Below are 22,567 nucleotides of genomic sequence, written 5' to 3'. Positions count from 1 at the left end.
ATGGCATTTAAAATAGGAGCTTTCAGTGGATGCTTCTGAGAATTACAGACTCTATAAAAAATAATAAGACATAATTTTAAACTTGTTTGAGTGATATGCTAATTGAAAGAGTGAAGAATCCAATCTTAGCGATTACATATCAAATGATCATACTAAGGGCACTAATGTATTTGAGAATCTGTTTAGTAAAGGTAAGAATGGTAGTGAGAAGCTCAGACAAAAACCTGGGAAAAGCTAATGTGATCATATCAAAGATACATATTTCTTTAAAGGAGAAATAAAGTGCTAACAATCATTTGAGTGATATTATATCGCAGATTGGATTATTTCTTCTCAAGGTCCAGAGGATATTTATTTGGATGAGCCTAAGGATCCATTTTTTTCATGCCTACTTTTGAGCAAATTATTATTGCTGGAGAGAGCCACAGAACAGGAAATATTGATGCCCCAATGAATTCCTAATTACCAGTTTCAAATTAATCTTGTCAGCAGTGCCTGGCAACTGTACCTACTTCTATGGCCAACTGGCTCTCCCTTTCTACAATGTTTTAACATTCCTTTATTTTCCTCAAACCATTACCATAATTCAATCTCCCTGGTAACACCTCATTTCAAGCAGCAATCATCTCTCACCCAAAACAAAACAATAGCCAGTTTACTTATTCCCACTGCTTGCATTATTTTCCTTCCTTCAATTAATACTAAAATCTCACTAAAGTCTGATTATTCTCTTCCTTTGACTAATCACCTTGATTTTTCGCCATAGGACAAAAAATCTACGACCTGCTCTACAACTCTATCTCAGACCACTTCCTCCTTCACACTCTGTTTCCATTACAGTAGTCTTTATTCAAGTGCACAATGCTTTCCTCATCCTTACCCTTCACTTTGGTTTCCTGGGCCTCTTGTACCAAAGTGCCACAGAGTGACTTGAAACAAGAGGATTTTACTGTCTTAACAGCTCTGGAAGCTGGAAGTCTGAAATCAAGGGATTGACAAGGGCCATGCTCCCTCAGAAAGCTGTAAGAAAATCCTTCCTTGCCTCCTCGTAGCTTTCTGTGGTTTGCTGGAAGTCTTTGGCATTCCTTGACTTTTAGATGCATCAGTCAAACTTCCATCTTCATGTGGCATTCTCCATATGTTACTCTCTATTCCCAAATTTCTTTTAAATCAGTCATATTGGGTTAGGGCCCACCCTAATGACCTCATTTTAACTCACTTGCCTATATAAAAACCCCATTTACAACTAAAGTCACATTCTGTGGTATTGGGGTTTAGGACTTAAACATACCTTTTTTAGAGGGACACAATTCAACCAATAAAAACTCACCATTTACGCAGGAGTTTTTCACATGTCATTTGTTCTTCCAGAAATCTTCCTGGCAACCCTTACTCTTCTGCCACCTTGCCTAGTTACCTTTCCGAATTTCAACCCAGAATGACTTGTCTTAGGAAAGACTGAGTCACAACCTAAATATGTTTTTCCCAGTAAATACATTCACATGGCTATATATTCCTTGCCTTTTAACACTTATCATATTTGTAATTTTGTTTATTTTACATTCCTTGGTTATTATCTGTCTACTTCACTAGACTGTGAGCTCTGTGAAGGTCATTTCTCCTTACTATTGTTTCATATACCACAGTAGGCATTCAGTAAATGTTTGGTTGAATGAATAACAGATCACACCAAAAATGACAAAAATGTCAGCTTGAAGTTCCTAAATTTCTGCCTTCACTGAAGTGTTAGTTAATGAGAACATAAATTGACTGTTTTCATATAATTCCAACAAAACAATATTCTACCTGTTTGGAAATAATTTCTGTAATATAGAGTAACTTAGCAACAAAATCAAGAAGCAACTTGTACTATTTTGAATTATCTGTGCTGTAATAGTAATACAGGACTTTAACCCTGCACATGCCAGTCAAATTCTCTTTTCAGTCTCAAAAAAATCAACTCTCTAAACATCCAAACTGCATTCATAAACTTCCAGGCAAGCAAAAAAGCAAAATATCATGATAGAGTTGAGGAATATTCATTTCAGTACAACAAAATTTATTGATAAGTGCTGTGCTTGACTCTAGACACTCCTTAAGCAACCAGCTAATATAATGAGAGAAATGCTGTGGTGAATCATAACCAACAGCAGTGGAAACAGAAATAACCAACTATAATTATTCCCTTTCTATGCTTGACTCTTGTCTTTAATATTGCACATAAATGCTTTCAGATTCAGAGGCAAAATAGGATTCTTTGGACGGCATCTACCTTGAATATTTTTCTCTCTCTTCCACAATTCCTTATATGAACTGCCATATTCAAAGTCTTCATCTGTATCCATATGGACTTTGGAGACTGGCAGAACTGTTTTAGAATTCCAGCTCTTACCATCTGGGTCATTTTGACCAATCTACTTAATGTATTTAAGCTTCAGTTTCTTTTTCTGTAAAATAGAAATAATATTATCTGGTTGATTAGACTGTTTTGGATGTTAAATATATATAATGTGTATAATAAATTGCCTGCTTATGGTTGGCAGTCACGAAATGTTGCTACTATTCACCAACACAAGCATAAGAGGTAAATTATAAAACAATTTTCAATTTCAAACATAGGCATTTTCAAAGCATAAGAGACTCTGGGTGTTGTATGGAAACCAATTTGACAATAAATTTCATATATTGGAAAAAAAACAAACAAACATAGGCATTTTATTTTCATTGTGTGGTTCACTTTATTTCCAAAACTATGGTACTGTTTTTATGATTTTTTACCTAACATTCATTTTTACCTATTAGCTGTCATACATAATAAATTAAGGATATTTCCTTTAAGTAAATTTCAACTAAAGTTAATATGATGAGTAGTACATAGGTAAGTTCCAATATATCTATTAAAGGTCCAATTCTGCCTAATAGTCATAAAACAAAGGGCAATAAGCAAATTAAAAAAAATTATTCTTATCTTGAAATATTTATTCTTAAAATTAAAATGTTTTGGACTTAAGTAATAGTCATTCTTTGATTATATTGTTGCCTTTGAAAAATTTACAGAAATCAAAATATATTTGAGAAACACATAATTGTCAATAGCAAAAACAATTGCAACAATGTTTTGTTGATAGAAATGTAAAAATATAATTAATTTTGTGTATAACTTCAAATTAATTTTCTACTCTATTAGCCAGAATTTGGCAATTAGGCATATTATCCAATTTGAAACTGTCAATTGTTTCTCCCAGACATATCATTAATATTTTAACAAGTGAATAAAACTTGATTTTTGTTACCATATTCAAAGTTTCCAATTTCCCAAAACTTTGCTCTCTAAAAATCATATGTGTGTTTTTGAGAGTCTCAAATATATTTTTCTATAACTATTATGTTATACATAGTTACACAGGCACTATGAAGATTTTCATGGTAAACCATGAATTCAATTTTAGAGGTAACAGCAAGGGATAGCCTCAGTCAAACTTGACTTATTTATTATTATCTGAATCCTGATCTTGTCTCGATATTTTTAGATGGAGTTGTTGATGACATCCTTTATAAGGGATTCCTCATTTTTGTCAGATAGGTTTATCTATATTAGTTCTCCAGAATTTTCTTCTAAAAAGTTAAACATACAGAAGAAAAATGGAGGTCTTGAGGTACAGAACTCATATTTTTAAGCACTTACTATGCACTTTTCCAGTTCCATTCAACAGACATTTATGAATTCTGATAATGTGCAAGGCACAGCACAAATAATCAATACTTTTCACTTACCTTATTTCTATTGATCTTGACTTCACCCCTATGAGGTGAATGTTCTTGTTTCTATTTTTAAAATAAAAAAGCTGAGGTTCAAAAAGTTTGAATAAGTGACAGAATAGGATTTGAACCTCAGTATGCCTGATTCCTAAGACTATGCCATGATTATCATTCCATGCTGCCTCTACAAAGCAAAATCCTTATTAACTTGCTTACCAGAAACAGATAACTCCTTTGAAACTCCATTTTTAACTCTGCTAGCAAGAGAACCAACAAAATGGTTTTGTTTGTTTTTGTATAGGTATATGGCCATTATTGATCCCTTGAAACCCAGACTATCTGCCACAGCAACCAAGATCGTCATTGGAAGTATTTGGATTCTAGCATTTCTACTTGCCTTCCCTCAGTGTCTTTACTCCAAAATTAAAGTCATGCCAGGCCGTACTCTTTGCTACGTGCAATGGCCAGAGGGTCCTAAACAACATTTCACGTAAGTTAATTCTCTACTGTGGTTTTCAATTCAATTTATTGAACACTTAAAGAACTATAGGTTGGGAGCAACAATTAAGCAAATAAAACATAAACATTTCCCTCAAGGGTCCATATGTTATTTGGGAAAAGAGACACATTGAAGTACTAGAATACATGGGTGCCTGGTTAGCTTAGTTGGTAGAGTAACTCTTGACCTCGGAGTTGTGAGTTTGAGCCCCACAGTGGGTGTAGAGATCACTCAAAATCTTTAAAAAAAAAAAAGTTTAAAATACTACAATTTGGTATGGTCAATAAGTTTTATAAATTACAAAGGTTACTAACATGAAAAATGAGATGAATTTTATATGGGGTAACTCTAGAGAGTTTCCTGAAGGAAGTGATAAAATCCCTGGAGATGAAAGCAATGCACAAAGGAAAGCAGGGTTGTTATTAATTGAGAAAAGAATGGGAAAGGAAGAACTGAAGCCCAAAGGTGCTGATTGTCCTTTTAAAGTCCTGGTTAGGGAAAGGCAGTTCTGGTAGGTTCTTGGTTGTGCTCCTTTGTTTTAGCATTAAAGAAACATAAACACTAGGTTGGAAAATAATTATGAATGTTATACAATAGAATTTGGTATTTCATATTTTGGACACATCTTAAGAAAAACAAAAGGAAAAAAAGTAATTGGGCAACTGTTTGCATTTTTTATTCCGATAATTTAAATTTTAATTCAATAAAATCTAATGCAGTGTCCTATTTTTTTCTTTAAAAAATAAATGATGCAAATACAATTGTAATCTTTTATAATTTTTTTAATGTTTATTTATTTTTGAGAGAGAGACAGAGCACAAGCAGGGGAGGGGCAGAGAGAGAGGGAGACAGAATCCAAAGCAAGCTCCAGGCTCTGAGTTGTCAGCACAAAGCTGGACATGGAGCTCGAACTCGCAAACCACGAGATCATGACATGAGCTGAAATAGGATGTTTAATATAACGGTCATTTTTTAAAGCAGTCACTTTATCAAACTTCTCTACCCAAAGTCCAGATTTGTTTTTAAGTTTTTATTATAATTCCAGTTAGTTAAGATACATTGTTATATTAGTTTCAGGTGTACAATATAATGATTCAACAATTCCATACATCATCTGGTGCTCACCATGAGAAGTGCACTGCTTAATCCCCATCACCTTTTTAACCCACCCCTTCTCACCCACCTCCCTTCCAATAGCCATCAGTTTGGTTTTTTTTTAATTAAGAGTCTGTTTTTTAATTTCTCTCTCTCTCTTTTCCCCTTTGCTCATTTGTTTTTTTCTTAAATTCTACATATGAGTAAAATCATATGGTATTTGTTTTTCTCTGACTTCCCAGAGTCCAGATTTTTAAAGAAAAATATTAGGAAGTATTTAATTGAAGGAAAAGCAGGAAATAGTTATTAAACTGAATACTGTTATTCTATCTGATATTAATAAATCTTAGCTGTATAACAAAATAAAAGTAATCATAATAATAAAATTAAGTTATTTGTTGACTGAATCGCTTCCCACTGAGTGTAACTCAATACTTAAAAAGCTATCAGGAAACGGGAAGGCAAGGAGGTTTAAGATTCCCTTTACAAAGAAATAGGTATTGAGAAGACTAGTATACCGAATTCTTTAATTTCCTTAAAGCCTTCCTAAGACAGCGGAAACTACACAAAACTTTATACAAATTTTAATTGTGTGGTTATATTATCAGTTGCCCTTCTATTCCTCCCCAACTGCATCCTTATCAATTTTTTAAATATTTATTTATTACTTTTGAGAGACAGGGAGAGACGGGGGAGGGGCAGAGAGAGAGGGAGACAGAGGATCCGAAGTGGGCTCTGTGTTGACCATGAGATCGTGACCTAAGCAAAAGTCAGATGCTTGGCTGACTGAGCCAGCCAGGTGCCCCTACATCCTTATCATTTTGACTTAAATCTATAAAAACATAGACTTTAGTTTGCTAATTTATAATATCTTGACACTGATGTGACTAACAGACCCGAATGTTATTTACCAAATTAATAATGCTATCAAATATGCCATGACATTAGAAATGCATGTAAATGTCTTTACCTGATTTTTTTAATTATAGTCATATATCTTGTGGATCCAGTGTGGTTTAGAATATCTAGTTACATTTTTTTCTTTGGATAAAAACAATTTATTTCAAATATTACTGATGTTGCAAGGGTATATAGAATAATTTTGCATATGAGAAAATACCTGTCAGTTGATTTGTTTATTCTGTCTCATCTTTTTGTCTCTGATGATAAATTTAATTAGGTTAGCTCAACAATTACCAAGCAGAGAAATGGCATTCGTCCAGAACCTCTAGGCAAGGACAGCATGGGCAGTTTAAATTAGCACTGCAATGCAGCTATACTTTTTGTATATGAATCAAAGATTGGCAAGGATCAGCTGGTAGCATTTGGACAAATATAGTAGACAAGAGCATGATATTTTGATAAATTTGTGAAATGAGGACTCGGAGAAAATGTGGAAATAATCTTTGGAATTTTCAGTTATGATTTAAAAGAAAATGAATTCAAAGTTCCCCACATATTGCATCTCAATATGATCTTCAGCTTGCGTTTGTTTGTTTTTATTTCTTGCAGCTACCATATTATTGTCATTGTACTGGTGTACTGTTTTCCATTGCTCGTCATGGGTGTCACATACACCATTGTTGGAATTACTCTTTGGGGAGGAGAGATCCCAGGAGACACCTGCGACAAGTACCATGAGCAGCTAAAGGCTAAAAGAAAGGTACTGTTCATATAATTTTACCCAGCATTTGTGTAAGCGGCTCATCAGAGGGGAAAAACCTAGTTATGACATTTTAATATAATATGATTTAATGCTTTCCTCCTATTTTTTTGTCTTGTTTTCTTTCTTTTTATCAACTCTTTCTTTTAATTTCTTTTTGTCTTCTATAAGCACTATCCATGTACAGAATCGGTCTGGAATAGTCACTTTCTTACAGGACTTTTATTTACCTTTTATAGAGTATTCTCAATTACTCCACCTGCAACTTATGAAATTTCACTTTAAGCCCAGTGATTATATTTCTGCAGCTGTAGCTATCTTTGTCCTTTATTGAACAGAATGCCTCGGATGCCCTCTAATCATCCAGCAGTTTCCTTTATCCCCAGGATCTCTCTTAGTATGTGCTATAGTTTCCTAATATCCATCTTCCTATCCCTCTCCCACGCCTCCTGCCCCTCCCCTACCTCCAACCCGCCCCTCCCCTCCCTCATCCCCATCTGTACACAGCCATCATGTATGTCTGATTAAGAGATGAGAGCTGCATTAATATTCTTCTACAACTTATTGGGTGCATGAAAAAGCTTACTTTTGAACAATTCACATGAAACAAAAAGCTTCTAAAGATTATTATATTGACATTTTACTAGGATTATTTTTTTCATTAAGATGTTTTTACTATCATGTGACTCAATATGTGAAATTTTAAACAAATGTGTGGAGTTAAAAAGAATCTTACAGTCATCTATTCCATCTTTCTCTCTTCAGTCGATGTATTCCTAATGCAAATCAGAAATGCTTTCCCAAAGATAAGAGTCATACTGATTATGCCAATTATTATTTATTCCATTTACGATTCACTTATTTATGTAGAACTACTACCTACTACATGGACACTTCCCTTAAAAAACACTCAACAATTTAAAAACCACTTACCTACAAACACTCACTTAACAAAGATCAATCAGGTTTTAAAATCTAATGTAGAAATTTGATTCTATTTTAGTACTGATATGTTTTTCCTCTGTTATTGGTAAATAGTGGAACATAAGACTTATGTTCAGTTAACATTTCACCATGGTCTCTAGTATTTGGAAACAAAAGAGTAAGCATGAAGTCCACATTAATTTAGTCATTTCAGCCTATAATATTATGGATTTATTTCTCTTTCAAAAAATTACCTTAAAAATGAAGTACACAAACAACTAAATCATGCCTTTAGCATCTAAAAAAAATTAAAATTTAAAATTTAAAAAAAGCCTCTAAAACTAGAAGAATTTCAACAACATGGTGACCTTAAATGAATAGTTTCTCTTTCTACTTTGTAATTTCAACCCTCACTTGCTAACATCTTGCTCATATTGCAAGATACTCTTTGCAGGTACTATTTTCTTATAGCTATACATCAGGTTCATCACATTAAATAACTGATACGGATTTCAGAATAATGTCTGTCTTTGTACTACTCGCCTAGTTTCTCATCTTTCATTTCCTTCTTATGGCTTAGGCATCTTTTTTTTTTTTCTTTTTTAACATTTTTTTCCCTGTTTACTCCTAAACAAATTAAAATAAGCCCAGTATTTGTTGATTATAGTTCTCTTTTTCTCATATACATGTGATATCTTCTAGCAAGAAATGAAAAGTTAATCTAAGTGTTCCTCTTTATTTTTTATTTGAGTCCCAGGGACAGGAAAAGCAAGAAAGAATATTTTTGTCTTTGGCCTTATATACCTGATGAAAGTAAGGCATAAATATTTAATTTTTATTTCATTACTCTTCAATTTCAAAGTATGAATATCAACTCAAACTGAGAGAGTGACCCTTCTAGAACATTTTAAGAAAGTCAGACATTTAAAAGCTCCAGTGCATATTTCTCTGAGATTGTGTTCTGGGCTAAAATAATACAAAATGACATTCATGCCATGAACTTCTCATAATAAATCAACTTGTCCTTGGATTTTGTTCACAGGCATTTATTAGTATGGTCATCAGTATCTCAGAAGTAATACTCATTTTGTCTAAAAATTTAAAATTTCAAAATTGAGCTGGCTTTCCTCTTAATTTCTTTATTTGTATCCAAAATTAAAATATTGTCTGATATGGCTTGGAATATAGTTTTTTATCTAGTAATCATATGTGTTTTTTTTTTTTAATGTATGTTTATTTTTGAGAGAGAGAAAGACACAGCATGAGCAGGGGAGGGGCAGAGAGAGAGGGATACAGAATCCAAAGCAGGCTCCAGGCTCTGAGCTGTCAGCGCAGAGCCTGATGTTGGGCTGAAACCCACAAACCATGATCATGACCAGAGCGAAAGTCAGATGCTCAATCGAATGAGCTACCCAGGTGCCCCATATGATTTTTTTTTAATTTTTTTTAACATTTATTTATTTTTGACAGAGAGAGACAGAGCATGAGTGGGGGAGGGGCAGAGAGAGGGAGACACAAAATCTGAAGCAGGCTCCAGGCTCTGAGCTGTCAGCATAGAGCCCAACGTGGGGCTGGAACTCACAGACCAGGAGATCATGACCTGAGCGGAAGGCGGACGCTCAACCGACTGAGCCACCCAGGCGCCCCACCCCATATGATTTTTATATTTTAATATGAGAACTTAGGTCAAAAATATAAACCCTGCTCTGGATGAGCATTTTTAATTATATGCTATCTTCTGGAGAATAAATCTTTGATAATATAGATTGGATTTCAGAGATTAAACAAGAGAGTATTGGTTATAACAGTGCAAATTCATCATGACCATGGGGGGAAACAACTCCATAAGAAACTCTCAGCCAGCCTCCTGGTAATAAATAAGTAGTGGAACCCCCAAATACATGAATAAATGAAAGCTTAAGAAATTTTAGTCAAATCACTGAAATCTTTGCAACTCCTCCATAAAGAAAAATATTTTAAGCACTTTTATATAGAAGTTCTTGATAATTTATCAACAATTTTTCATTCAGGCACTTTGAGAAAAGTTTGTGCTTTGGCTGGTGGATCAATGAGAATCATTAGAACATATCTGCTTTTTTAACTTTGAAAATTATCTAAATATTTTAGTCCATCAGGACACGATGAATATTTATATGATTGGGTCTTTAAAAACCTTACTGTCTTCAAGAAAAAGAACAAAGACCAAAACAAAGTAAAAAAATACTTGAAATTTATGGTAGATAGGAAGAATATTACCATGAAGTACTTCTAATTGAAACAGTGAAGCTTAAAGAAAATGAATACCTGTTCAGTCCACTAACTTTTACCTCACCTGGGGCTATAATCCGCAATCAGAAGTGCCTCCTGCACCTGAGCTTTGCATTGACTGCAAATGCCACTTGGTTTAAAACCTTTGATTAAATCTTCTCCCTGTTCTCTATGGGTGGCAGTGGATAGGAATCATTTTTAAAAGCCTAGAAAGTTTCTATATATTTATTTCTGCTTTTCCAGTAATACTCAAGAAGAGTAATTGTTTACTCCTTTTTGAAAAGATGGCACTTTAGGAGGAAATATCTACAGCCCTTCAGTGCTTGGCAATCACTAGAAAAGATTTCTCTATGGATTACCCATTAATATTTCTCATTCTGCAATCACAGGTGCAGGGAAGATTGGGACCAGGTTCAGAAATCATGGATTTCTCACAGGAAAATTAAGTTTAGTGTGTGAAATCTATAACAAGTGCTACAAAATCAATCTGCAGGAATCTGTTGCATTTCTATACACTGATAACAAACTATCAGAAACAAAAATAAAGAAAATCCCACTTGCAATTGTATCAAAAGAAAGAAAATACCTAGGAACAAATTTAACCAAGGAGGTAAAAGACCTGTACACTGAAACGATAAGGAATTGATGAAAGAAATTAAAGGTAACACAAATAAGTGAAAGTCCAGGCTCAGGGATTAGAAGAATTAATATGTTAAAATGTCCATACTACCCAAAGCAATCTACAGACTCAATGCAATTCCTATCAAAACTCCAATAGGATTTTTTTTTACAGAAATAGAACAAACGATCCTAAAATATGAATGGAACCACACACACACACACACACACACACACACACACACAAACACAAAACCCTGAATAGCCAGCTAAAGCAAACTTGGAGGTATCATAAATGGAGGTATTATGATCCTTAATTTCAAACTATATTACAAATGTATAGTAATTAAAATATTATGGCATTAGCATTATGGCATTAGCATTAAAGCAGACACATCAATCAATGGAACAGAACTGAAAGCCTAGAATTAACTCACACATATATGGTTGATTATTTTACAACAAAAGAGCCAAGAATGTAAAATAAGAAAAGGAGAGCATGCTCAATAAATGATATTGGGAAAACTAGACAGATACATACAAAAAAAAATGAAACTGGACCACTGTCTTACAATTCTCAATACTTCAGGACACACAAACACATAAATGTACACATGAGCATAGTATCAATTATTATAGGTTTTACAAAATCACTCTCTATATGGACAGATGAGATTGAATAAAACTCATCTACTGATGTGTGTTATCTAAAACTTAGATCCAGCTCAAGTTTATTTATATGAGTTGTGGATTGAGATTCCAGTTTTATTTTCTGGATGCTTCTCTGTTGTATCCACCACTATTTATTGCATAACCCATCATTTCCAACACTAACTTAAGATGTCACAATTTTCATATTCTAAATTCCTCAAATGTGTTTGAGACTCAGTCAACTTTCTATTCTGTTCTATGGAGCTGTTCATGCTCATCACCACATTGGTTAAATTAATGAAACTTTATAATGTATTTTAATATCTAACAGGGCAACTCTCCACTGGATTTGTCTTTTTTCTTTCCAGAATCTTCCTAGCTATTTTTACTTGTTTACTTTTACATAAAAATTTTATAAAAACATTTTGTCTATTTAAAAATGATTTTTGTTTTTGGAATTAGATGGTAACATTTATTAACTTTGGGAGAACTGTACCATAAATATTTAGTAAGGAGAAACAGAAAGGGTTAATGAGTGGATAAACCAATGGCATTCTTTTATGTTACTTGAGACAATTGAATGTAATGACTGGGAGCAGAGATTCTTAGTGTGCCAAGTTCAAATGCTGACTCTGGGGCATATCTTGGGTAGTACAAACTACCTGAGCCCCAGAGAGGCTACAACCCCTATAAAATGAAGTGAAAATAATAATAATGCATGAATATCCATATGGCTGTATAGACATTAAATGAAGCAATACATGTTAAGTCTCCAAAAAGTACCTAGCTCATAGCACTGTTCTCAGTGGGGCACCTGGGTGGCTCAGTCAGTTAAGCGTGCGACTTCGGCTCAGGTCATGATCTTGCGGTTCGTGAGTTCGAGCCCCGCATCGGGCTCTGTGCTGACAGCTTGAAGCCTGGAGCCTGTTTCAGATTCTGTGTCTCCCTCTCTCTCTGACCCTCCCCCATTCATGCTCTGTCTCTCTCTGTCTCAAAAATAAATAAATGTTAAAAAAAAATTTAAAAAAAGAACTGTTCTCAGTAATTGATATCTGTTACTTTAGGCACTTTACCATGAATATACATGCCAGTATTGTAGAGATCAGAAAGCATCATGTGGTAGCAAATTAAAGAGGTATAAAGTTGGCCATTTGTCTTTTTAAACATAATATTGACCTACATTGTGTCTGTGCTCTTAATCCCCTTCATTTATATCATCCATCCGTCCACCTGCCTACACTGACTTCCCTCCACATACATATTATTTAATTCTCATAATAGCTATATGAATTTTTCTTGCTTTACAGAAAAAATGAAACCAAGTCTCAAACTTATAAAACTAGTAAGTGGCAGAACTTGGACTTGAATCCTGGTCACAAGTTTTTAGGGCTGTGTTCTTTTAGAGAACTAGTTGAAAGACCCAGGTTTCAGAATGATACCTTATGTCTGTTACTTGTATTATACAAGGTACATTCCTATATCTTGTCTGTACTGACCTTCATAATTTCCACAGTAAGTAGGCCTCATGGAAGGTATTTCCTTCCATTCAACAAATGAGGGAATTAAAGCTCTAGGAAGGTGAACGTTGCCCAAATTTAAACAGCTGGTAGTTGTACACATGGAACCCATTTAGTGCTATGGAATGCAAGATAACCATTCCTTCCATTACGTTCAACGCAAAGAATTGGCAGCTACCCTTAACCAATATTTTGCTCATTAAAGTTTTCTGCCTGGTCATTCTGTTACACATCCGAACTTACTCCAGAATAGTGCTGTCCAATGGAAAGTTCTGTAATGAAGGAAAGGTTCCATATCTGCCATGTGCAATGTGGTAGTCATTAGCCACATGTATCCAATGATTAACACCAAGTACAGCTACTATAACAAGAAATGAAAATTATTTTATTTTATTTTATTAATGTAAAATAAAATTTAAATCATCACATCTGGGTAGTAACTGCCATATTCTTATCAGTGATGCTCTAAAAAGGCATAAGAACAATAAACCAACTAATTATTATACAACCAGTGTTTACTCTCACTTACTGTGATAATATAGTAAGAATTGAAGAAAATTAGCAATTCTACCATTAGATTCTTAGAAAAAATAAGATTCCTTTAACATTTTGCTTATAGGATTCTGATATTTGAAATATTTTTTCTCTATTCTTGATTCTTAATACGTGTCTTGTGTATTTCAACTGTATTGTGTCACATATATACTTATTTTTGCTAGGTTTCTTAAGCCATAAGTAAAGATTTCTTTGTAACAAAAGGGCCATCATGACTTCGTTGCATTTCTGACATCATACCTAAAACAAACACATGTAACATATTTGTGCAGGGTTAATGGGAAAAACAAAACAAAACATGAACTGTGGAGTCACATCGGCTGGTTTGATTCCTGGATTGTCAGCTACTGGTTCTCTGACTCTTAATCTCTCACCCTCCATTTCTTATTCATAAAATACCAAAATACTTTTTCTTTTCTAGAAACTTTTTGATGAGGGATAATCAAGATAATGTATGTATTAAAGTGTCTGGTACCTAATGCTCATGAATATGCGATTCCAGTCTGCTCTCACTTTCATCTATCCATGAGACAAAAATAAACCTAATTATGATCACCAATAAAAAGAATAATGCTTATGGTAGCTTTATAAAAGCAACAAGCATTTATTGTGCTTGTTCTGTGCCAGACACTTGATTTCGGTACTTTAAATAGATTAGCCAATTTAATTCTGACCACCACATGGGGAAGGAACTATTATTATTTCATTTTACAGATGAAGAAGCAGTCAATAGATAGGTTAAGGAACTGCCTCATCTATTGAATAATAAAGATTTGAAGTCAGCAAATCTTATTCTAGAGAATGTGTTCTTAACCTATTACACTGATCATTTCTGTATGTTGCTCAAGGGGGGAAGTAAATAAGATAAAGTAGTTCTTTACTTATTTTTTGATTTGTTTAATTACCAATAACACAATTGAATTACATTATTATATTATTTACTGACATTCTTTTTTTTTTTTTTAAGGTTTACTTATTTAATAATAAACCCAACATGGGGCTTGAACTCACAACCCTGAGATCAACAGTCACACCCTCCTCCAACTGAGCCAGCCAGGTGCCCCATTTTTATTGACATATTCTGAGTTAAAAGGCATTTGAAGATTAAACTAACCAAAATATATAACAATGTTTTGGAAAAATAATTATTTCCCAGTACCAGCAGCCAATTTAAAATTTATTTCTAGTACCAGCAATCAACTTAAAAATTAATTCTTAACAAACAATTCATCAGTAAACTAAGACTGCATGCAGTTACCAAACTGAAGAGGCATCTTCTTTAGATATGTAAAAATGTGCACTAAAAATGTGTTTCTGATCATTACAAATCATAAAAATTCCCCAAATTTTCATAAGAAGAACATTATATCACATCCTCTGAAGGATAATAATAGTGAATATAGGCACAACCACCTACTGAGCATCGTGAGCACAAATTCCTCTGCTCATCTCTCTTGCTCCTTCCTTCCATTCTCCACACCAACAACCTACTGAAGCCCAAGTCAGAGGTGCAGAGAAAACTCCTTCTGCCAGAACTACCTGCTCCTATTTACATTTATTTTATTTCAATTTTTTATTATTTCCAATTCATTTTTAAAAACTTTTCAACCAGTGCAGAAAATTCCATTGATAGCATTGTTCCTCTTTACTAGAGGTAACTACTTAATAACAGGTTAGTAAAACATTCTTTGAAAGAGATGAATTGCCGAGTGATCATTTATGCAGCTATTTTTGTGCTTCCAAAAGGAAGAGAGTGAATATCACCTGTTTTCTTCTATTCCTATTTAATTTTGCATCATAGTCATACAGGCTGTGTTAATAGTCATGTGTAGTCTTCAGCTTCTGACACTTTGTCAGCAGGGGATGATTCTAGCTGTTTATTCAGCATGGTGACAGATTGATTGGTACTGACTCATATTTATATACTTTCTCCAGCTTCCATTTCAAAAGACCCCATTTGTTGGAACAAGAGCTAACTTGGGATACCTGTGGTAAAAAAAATTAAAGCAAATACAGCTAACCTAAACCCTAAGAAAATGAGCTCATAAAACCAGATGGCCGTTTTTTTAAGCAATTCAAATGAAGACAGAAATCCTCTCATTCAAATTCATAGTAAATAAGCTAGCATGGACCTCTGTTACTTTATTCATTTTTGAAATAAATGGCCATTAGGATTATAAAATCTAGATTTGATAACATCGATAATGTTTCTTTAGTTAACTATTTTTAATTATAATAAGATCAGAAGCTTAAGCACTGATGGGTGGATGGATGGATGGATGGATGGATGAAAGAATAAGGTTTTGAATCAGCTACCTACTCATGAGTCACCTATATGATCTCATTTAATAGTCTAACTCTGAGGTTCTACTGTACTATCTAACGGATGATGTAACCAAGGTTTAGAGAGTTTAACTTGTTTAAAATTATGTATTAAGTGAGTAGAAGAATCTTATTTGGATCCTAAACTAACACTAAAGTCAAGGAAATAACCCACTGCTATCCTAGTTCCCTTTATACAGTTAGAGTACATTATGCATAATGTCAGTAAAAGAGGTTTTAAAAAGGAGGGAAATAATTCATGTTACCATTCTAACACTGTTTAGCTTTTTATACAAGGAATACTCAATACATAAATGTTAAAAAAACAAATTCCTTCCATAAGTTAAATCAGTCTTATTCTATTGTCCATGTAACTCACAGTACATCTCACCTGGATTCATGGATTCATGGATTCATGGATTCATTATCCATGAATGTTCCATTCATAATGGAATTTTATGTTAGATTTTTTTTAATTTAGTGCTGACATAATCTTCCATCTTTCTACATGGAATCTCTTATCTGGAAACAGACTGGTCTTTGTTCTTTAATGTATAATTTTCTTCTTAATTCATGACTTTTCATTCCACTTTCAGTACATACAGCTTTGAGGCTGACAAGATTCTTGTTAGAATTTATTTCAATCATTTCTACCTCTTATCTGATAAAGTAAATCTCTATAAACATTAATGTCTCTTCCCCCTCCCAAGACTAACGTCCATCTCTAAATGCTATACATGTCCTCCTATTTCACATGCTTGAGTAGTTTTTAATGTAAACTTAAAAACTTTTCACCAGGCTATGTGTGCATACATGAAATATCCACTTTTGTCAACAATGACATATTATTTAATAACCATTTACAATATTTAATTTTAGAATTAAGCTGTATTTAAGTTTGAGTACTTTTAGAGTATTCTAAAAAGTAGAGAATGAAAGAATAAGGTAGATTAAAAAGGCAAATGATCTATATGATCTGAAGAGAAAACAGAGTATTGAAAGAATAAAGTAGATTAAAATTAATTTAAACTTATGCTTGTAGTGTTCCTAAGAAATGTGGGTCATTTTATCACAGGTAAAGCTTCTGATCTATTGTAGAATACTGAGTAGGAGATATGCCTTACTCACCATTGTATCCTCAGTGCTTAGCATAATGCCTCTGGATGAATGGATGGATGGATGAAAGAAAAAGGTTTTGAATCAGCTACCTACTGATTATATAGATTATAAAATGTGAAGTCACCTGATGTGACTTGTTAAAAGTCAAAATCATTGAAGGGAAGAATGAGGTCTGGAATTTAGACTTCCTGAGCTCCACCCTGCTATTCTGCCCCTCATCCCAGCACACACAGGAAAGATGTTAGTCTAAATCTGCAGAATAAGGGTCAGTGTCTTCAGAACTATGTTAATATCCTCAGCACTAAAAATGAAGTCTACTTATCTATTGCTGAATGAGTTAAACTGCTTTTAAAAAGTTTTCATATTTCATTAAATAAAAGTATTTTTCAGCCCAGCCACAAGTAAAATATGGTATAGGACTTTCCCTATTGTACAGATTCTTGATACAGTATTCCAGTAGGCTAAGAAGTCTAGTCAGTAAAAAGACTTTATATCATGCATATAATACTCATTATACAATTCTAAATCCCTTTAGTATCAAACTATGCTAGAAAAAAAAAATGCCTCTTTTCATAAAGGAGAAAAACACATCCCTGCACCTTATTCAGCTTTTTAAAGACCCTGTTTCTAAATTCAGCCCCATTCTGGGGTACTGGGGATTAGAACTCTAACACATGAATTTGGGAGGGGGACACAATTCAGCCCTTATCAATATCAAATATAAATTGCCTGGCCATGTAAAATAATTAATCAAGAGGTTCAGTTAACAGAATGATGGGTAGCAGGGGTATACTTTTATGCTTAAGTTTTTCGTATCTCCATAGCAGACTTGCTAGCCTAGCAAACATTTCCACAAACTTCCCATTCTGCCCCATGCCCTCAGCTGGTAACTTCAGCTATAAGTCTTTTTCCTAAAAAAAGAAAAAAGAAAAAAGAAAAAAAAAAAAAAAGAAAACTCCCTTCCAAAAACCCAAAGAATACATTGAAGAACAAGCTTTTCTTTCTTAGTGCCCCTTTGGTTGACAACTAGGACACAGGGGTTGACAGAATCAAGGGCTCTCTCTCTGCTGGAGGCAACCAGTACAAGATATCAGATTAAATTAGCCACTTCAGCCACTGGAGGAGCAGCTATGTGAATTCCACATGTGTAAGTATAGAGCTCACCATGGATCTACCTTGGTTAGGTAACAGAATATGCATATCAGTTATATTTCAAAATAACTGCCAGATATGATTTAGGAGTGTTGAGGTGATGTGGCGGAGAAAGGTGCAAGGAAAATGTATGAGTTCGATAGAGAAGCCATAATTAAGAACCACAGACTAAATGACTTAAAAACAGAAATTTATTTTCCCGAGACCCTGCAGCCTCAGAAGATCAAGGTGTCGGTAGGGTTTGGTTTCTTTAAGGTCTCTTTCCCTGGCTTATAGATGGCCCTCTTCCTCTAGAATCTTCCGGTGAGTTCCCTCAGTATCTAAGGACAGGAGTCATATTAACTTAGGATCCACCCATATGACCTTCACTGCACCTTATTTAGCTTTTTAAAGACCCTGTTTCTAAATTCAGTCCCATTCTGAGGTACTGGGGGTTAGAACTTTAACACATGAATTTGGGAGGTGGGCACGATTCGGCCCTTAACAAAGAAGTTATTCATAACTTTTAGAAAGAAATCCTCTGATTAAGTCATTTCAGGGTTCTGGAACTTGCTGGCATCAAGGAGTATTTCTATTTCTGCTGTTACAAAGATGTAAGTTCCTTAACAAGTTGAGAGTGGCTAGGTTAGTGCTCCCCTCCACTTCATTCAATAGGCTTATTGTCAACCGAAAAAGTCGAAACCATTTTTGTGTTTGTTTGACTTGAACATTTTACTCTTTTTCATCTTTATTTGGCAGTTTGCTTTTGAGAGCCCTTTCACCACCGTTATCCTCCAGCCCTTTTTTTTTCATCCCTACCCTCAATGGAACAGTTCCTTTTAAAACTATTTCACCTTCCCATCTTTACACAATCTTTGCAGTGATTCCAAGTGCCCGGCATGATACCTGCACCCCCCCAACCCAGTGATCTATGACTCTTACTCCCCCCTCCCACACATGGTTAATGAGAGCCAGTTCCCAGTAATCTCCCATTTTCACTGACCATTAGTTATGTGACCTGGTTTTTAACTAACTTCATGTATATCACTTTTTCTCGTGTGTCCTGAATGAAAAATGTAAATTTTCCCAAGGACTGTAGATTAGTGGAAAGGGAGAATTTGTCTCTCAAAACATAAAACTCCTTTGGCATGTCTTCCCAAGTCAGCAACCAGGTAATTATGTACATCTCTCTCTCCCTCTTTATCTTCTCTTTCTCCACCTTTCCTTCTTGCAGCCCCTGCTTGATCCATTTCTCTGCTCCAGAAAGACCAATGCACCCACAATTTTTAAAGACAAATTTAGCACTGTCCCAAATTTAGTTCAAACTGTAGCACTGTTCCTATAATTCAAATAAGTCCAAACTGGCAAATTCCCATCTATGTTTATTACCCTTCTCAGCAAACAATATATCCTTCTTTATACTCAATTTTGCTCCCCTCCAAGACAGGAGATGGTTACAAATAGAAAGATAATGTTGTTGTTGTTGTCGGCATCGTTTCCTGTCACAGTACGTTGCATAAACCCTTTATGTATGTGATTCTAATTGTTTGCTCTATGACTTTTTCAGATGTCTTTCTGCTCCTTTTTTTATTTTCATTTCATCTCTGAAAAGATTTCAGAGAGACTTTACTCCTTTGTGTAGATGGCTAATGCTAAAGGACCATGATTCTCTGTACTTCTATATGCTTTCCTCAGTGTATCTCCAAATTTATGTATTTTTTAATACATAATACATAAATACACTTATATTCTTTCCAAAGCTCTCTTTAATCTGTTTTTATTTGGAAATATTTAGAACTGGTGAAGTCGTACATTGTGAATTTTTCTTATGTTTTCATTCTCAGGTATTATCCTCAGATTATTTCTGCCTCATTATTTTATCATTCTCCAACATGATCTGGCAGCATTATACAAATCTCTGAAATAGGAATTTCTAAAGCCTTTTGCCACAGCCATCTAAGCCCAGCTGAGAAGAATGATTTTCACATCGACACCTTAAAGGAACACATACATGTTTCACATATTAGTTCTGTATAGGAAAAGAGCATCTTAAAAGAACTGAAAACAATGGATAGAATAGCAGTTGCATACCAAAAGAGAACAGGAATTCCAGTACTAATTAGAATAAACAACAGGTCCTTCAATGCTATCCATACTGAATAAAAGGCGGAAGATCAAGTATGAGATAGTAATTTCCTTTATATTAACAGCACCTCACTGGAAATTGAAAACTGATGATTGATGGTCATAAGCTTATATACCACAGTTAATCCAGCTTGAATTCCACAGACTGGTTTATTTTCAAACAAGGTTTCATGGACAACTAGAAGACACTGCTTCGTTCACTTGACTGAGAAAATAAACCAGGTCCCATCATTATAATCCCAGGCTACATTCTAGCCATAAGATTTCATAGGACATCTCACAGAACATTTCATCACCAGACCAAGGATTTTTACTAGGAAGGACTCTGTACAGGGAGCTCTAATTCCACTGCTGGGAGACAATTAATAAATCAACTTGCATTTACTTGGAGATCACCTGTAATACACTGAGTGGGAAACCATAGACCTTATAACTCAGTTTCTATTGATCTCCTGTCTTCCTATAAGACATTTTAGAATTTAGGCAACTTTGAGAAAATGATTCAGATGTGAAGGTTTCTACCCACACCTTCCTCAAGTCCCATAGTCCTAAAAGGAAGCATAGTTCAGGAATGTTTTGCTATAGTGATTTCATTTCTTAATACATATGTGATACACAAATGGCTGTTTGATTATATCCATTATATAACAAACCAAAAAATATTTTGCCATAAGCAAAAGGAACTGTTTTCCAGCATGTGAAGTTGTTAATATTTTTTAAAGGTTTTGGAAAAAAGTCACAGAATCCCTGTCTTTGGGTGATTGAACAATACAGATCAGATTCTCATCTCTCTTCAATATGTTGCCTCACACGCAATCATCTTTTTTCATCCAACTAAAGTACCAGGTTATATTAGTTGGATGAAAAAAAAAAAAAGCTTCTAGGGTTTTTTTTTTTTAGCTTCTAGTTTTGTTTATATTAATTTTAAGAAGAAAAGGATGCATCTATTCATTTTGAATTCTCTTTTATTTAATTTTTCAGAGAGAGAGAGAGTACACACATGTAGGAGAGGTGCGGTGAGAGAGAGAGAGTAAGCAGGGGAAGGGCAGAGAGTGGGAAAGAGACAGAATCCCAAGCAGGCTCCACACTGTCAGCACAGAGCCTGATGGAAGGGTCAGTCTCACTGACCATGAGACCATGACCTCAGCCGAAATCAAGAGTTGGATAATTAACTGACTGAACTACCCAAGTGCCCCCTTGAATCCTTTTCCTAAGAGTGTTGTAGCTATACTCCAATTTGAGGATGGGTAGATCCAGCAAATGACCTTAAAGCATTTCTACTGGTTTTTGTCTTCCAATTCATTCTGATTCAAACTTCAATATGCATTTCATTTTAATTTTAGGAAGTATGGCTCCTTAAAGCTGGTAAATGCCATTCCCTTTAGGCCTTAACAATGGTCACTTCTGGGTCTGATTGCTCCTTGATCTTAGCTCCACAGCAACACAGCTCTTCTGCAGTACTGAACAATTCCCGGAATTCTATTTGGATTCACTTCAGGGTGGAGCTTATTACTCACAAGGCTCATCGTCTACACACTTCATCACGCTTCTGAGATCTTCCTCTGGCCACAGTGTTCTCATGTTCTTTATCCACGCATTACTTGGGCTCTGATCTTTGCACTTTCCTCTCGAGAGCAGTCTTCCATCAATTAAACCATCCTTCACTTTACTATGACTCCCCTCAAAATTCAAGCATGCTCATATCTCTTCCATCTCTTGTTTACATCCACTTTCTCCTCTTGTTAACCAATCTTTCATTCCTCTCATTAAAGCTTTGTGGCTTCCAACACACTATTCTGCTGAAACTATTCTTGCCAAAGTTACTTTTGCCATGTTTGTTGCTAAATTCATTGGATATATTCAGTCCTTGACCAGATGGAAGCAATAGATATCTCTGATCACTTCCCACTTGCCATGTCTCTCCTGTGTTATTTGTCTCTTTTCTTGCCTCAGGCCATTCCTCTTCAGTGTCTTTATCTGGCTTTTCTTCTTCTAGCCACCTCTAAATGCTACCCTTTACCCCAGAGGCCCATCCTTCTTATTTTTATAGCTTTTGTATAGCTTTTGTCTTATTGGAATCATTTCATCTACATCAACAACCTTGAAAATTACTTCAAATCTATATCTACATTATGCCCATATCTAGACTTTTCTTCTGAGGTCCAGGCTGTAAGCTCCAGACTAAAATTCTATTAATCATCTCTCACCCCAGTCCTATGTGTAATATAATAAATGTTTCAAAATAAGCTGGTCAAAATGAAATAATCATCTTTATTTCTGAATTCTTCTTCCCCAGTTCAT

At 34.6% G+C, this 22,567-nt stretch overlaps 1 protein-coding gene across 1 annotated transcript in view; it reads left to right on the top strand.

Annotated features, from left to right (window-relative positions):
- Nucleotides 1-22,567, top strand: part of TACR3 (tachykinin receptor 3) — an 89,728-nt gene that overhangs the window by 35,214 nt on the left and 31,947 nt on the right. The window contains exons 2-3 of the mRNA XM_060654515.3: nucleotides 4,061-4,249; nucleotides 6,866-7,016. Coding sequence (XP_060510498.1) covers nucleotides 4,061-4,249; nucleotides 6,866-7,016 — 340 coding nt within the window. The remainder of the gene's footprint in view (nucleotides 1-4,060; nucleotides 4,250-6,865; nucleotides 7,017-22,567) is intronic.

Source organism: Panthera onca, chromosome B1 (genome assembly GCF_046562875.1).
Source record: "Panthera onca isolate mPanOnc1 chromosome B1, mPanOnc1 haplotype 2, whole genome shotgun sequence".
NCBI classification, from domain to species: Eukaryota; Metazoa; Chordata; class Mammalia; order Carnivora; family Felidae; genus Panthera; species Panthera onca.
Note: the sequence above shows the minus strand (reverse complement) of the source record. Positions and strands in the feature narration are given on the sequence as shown.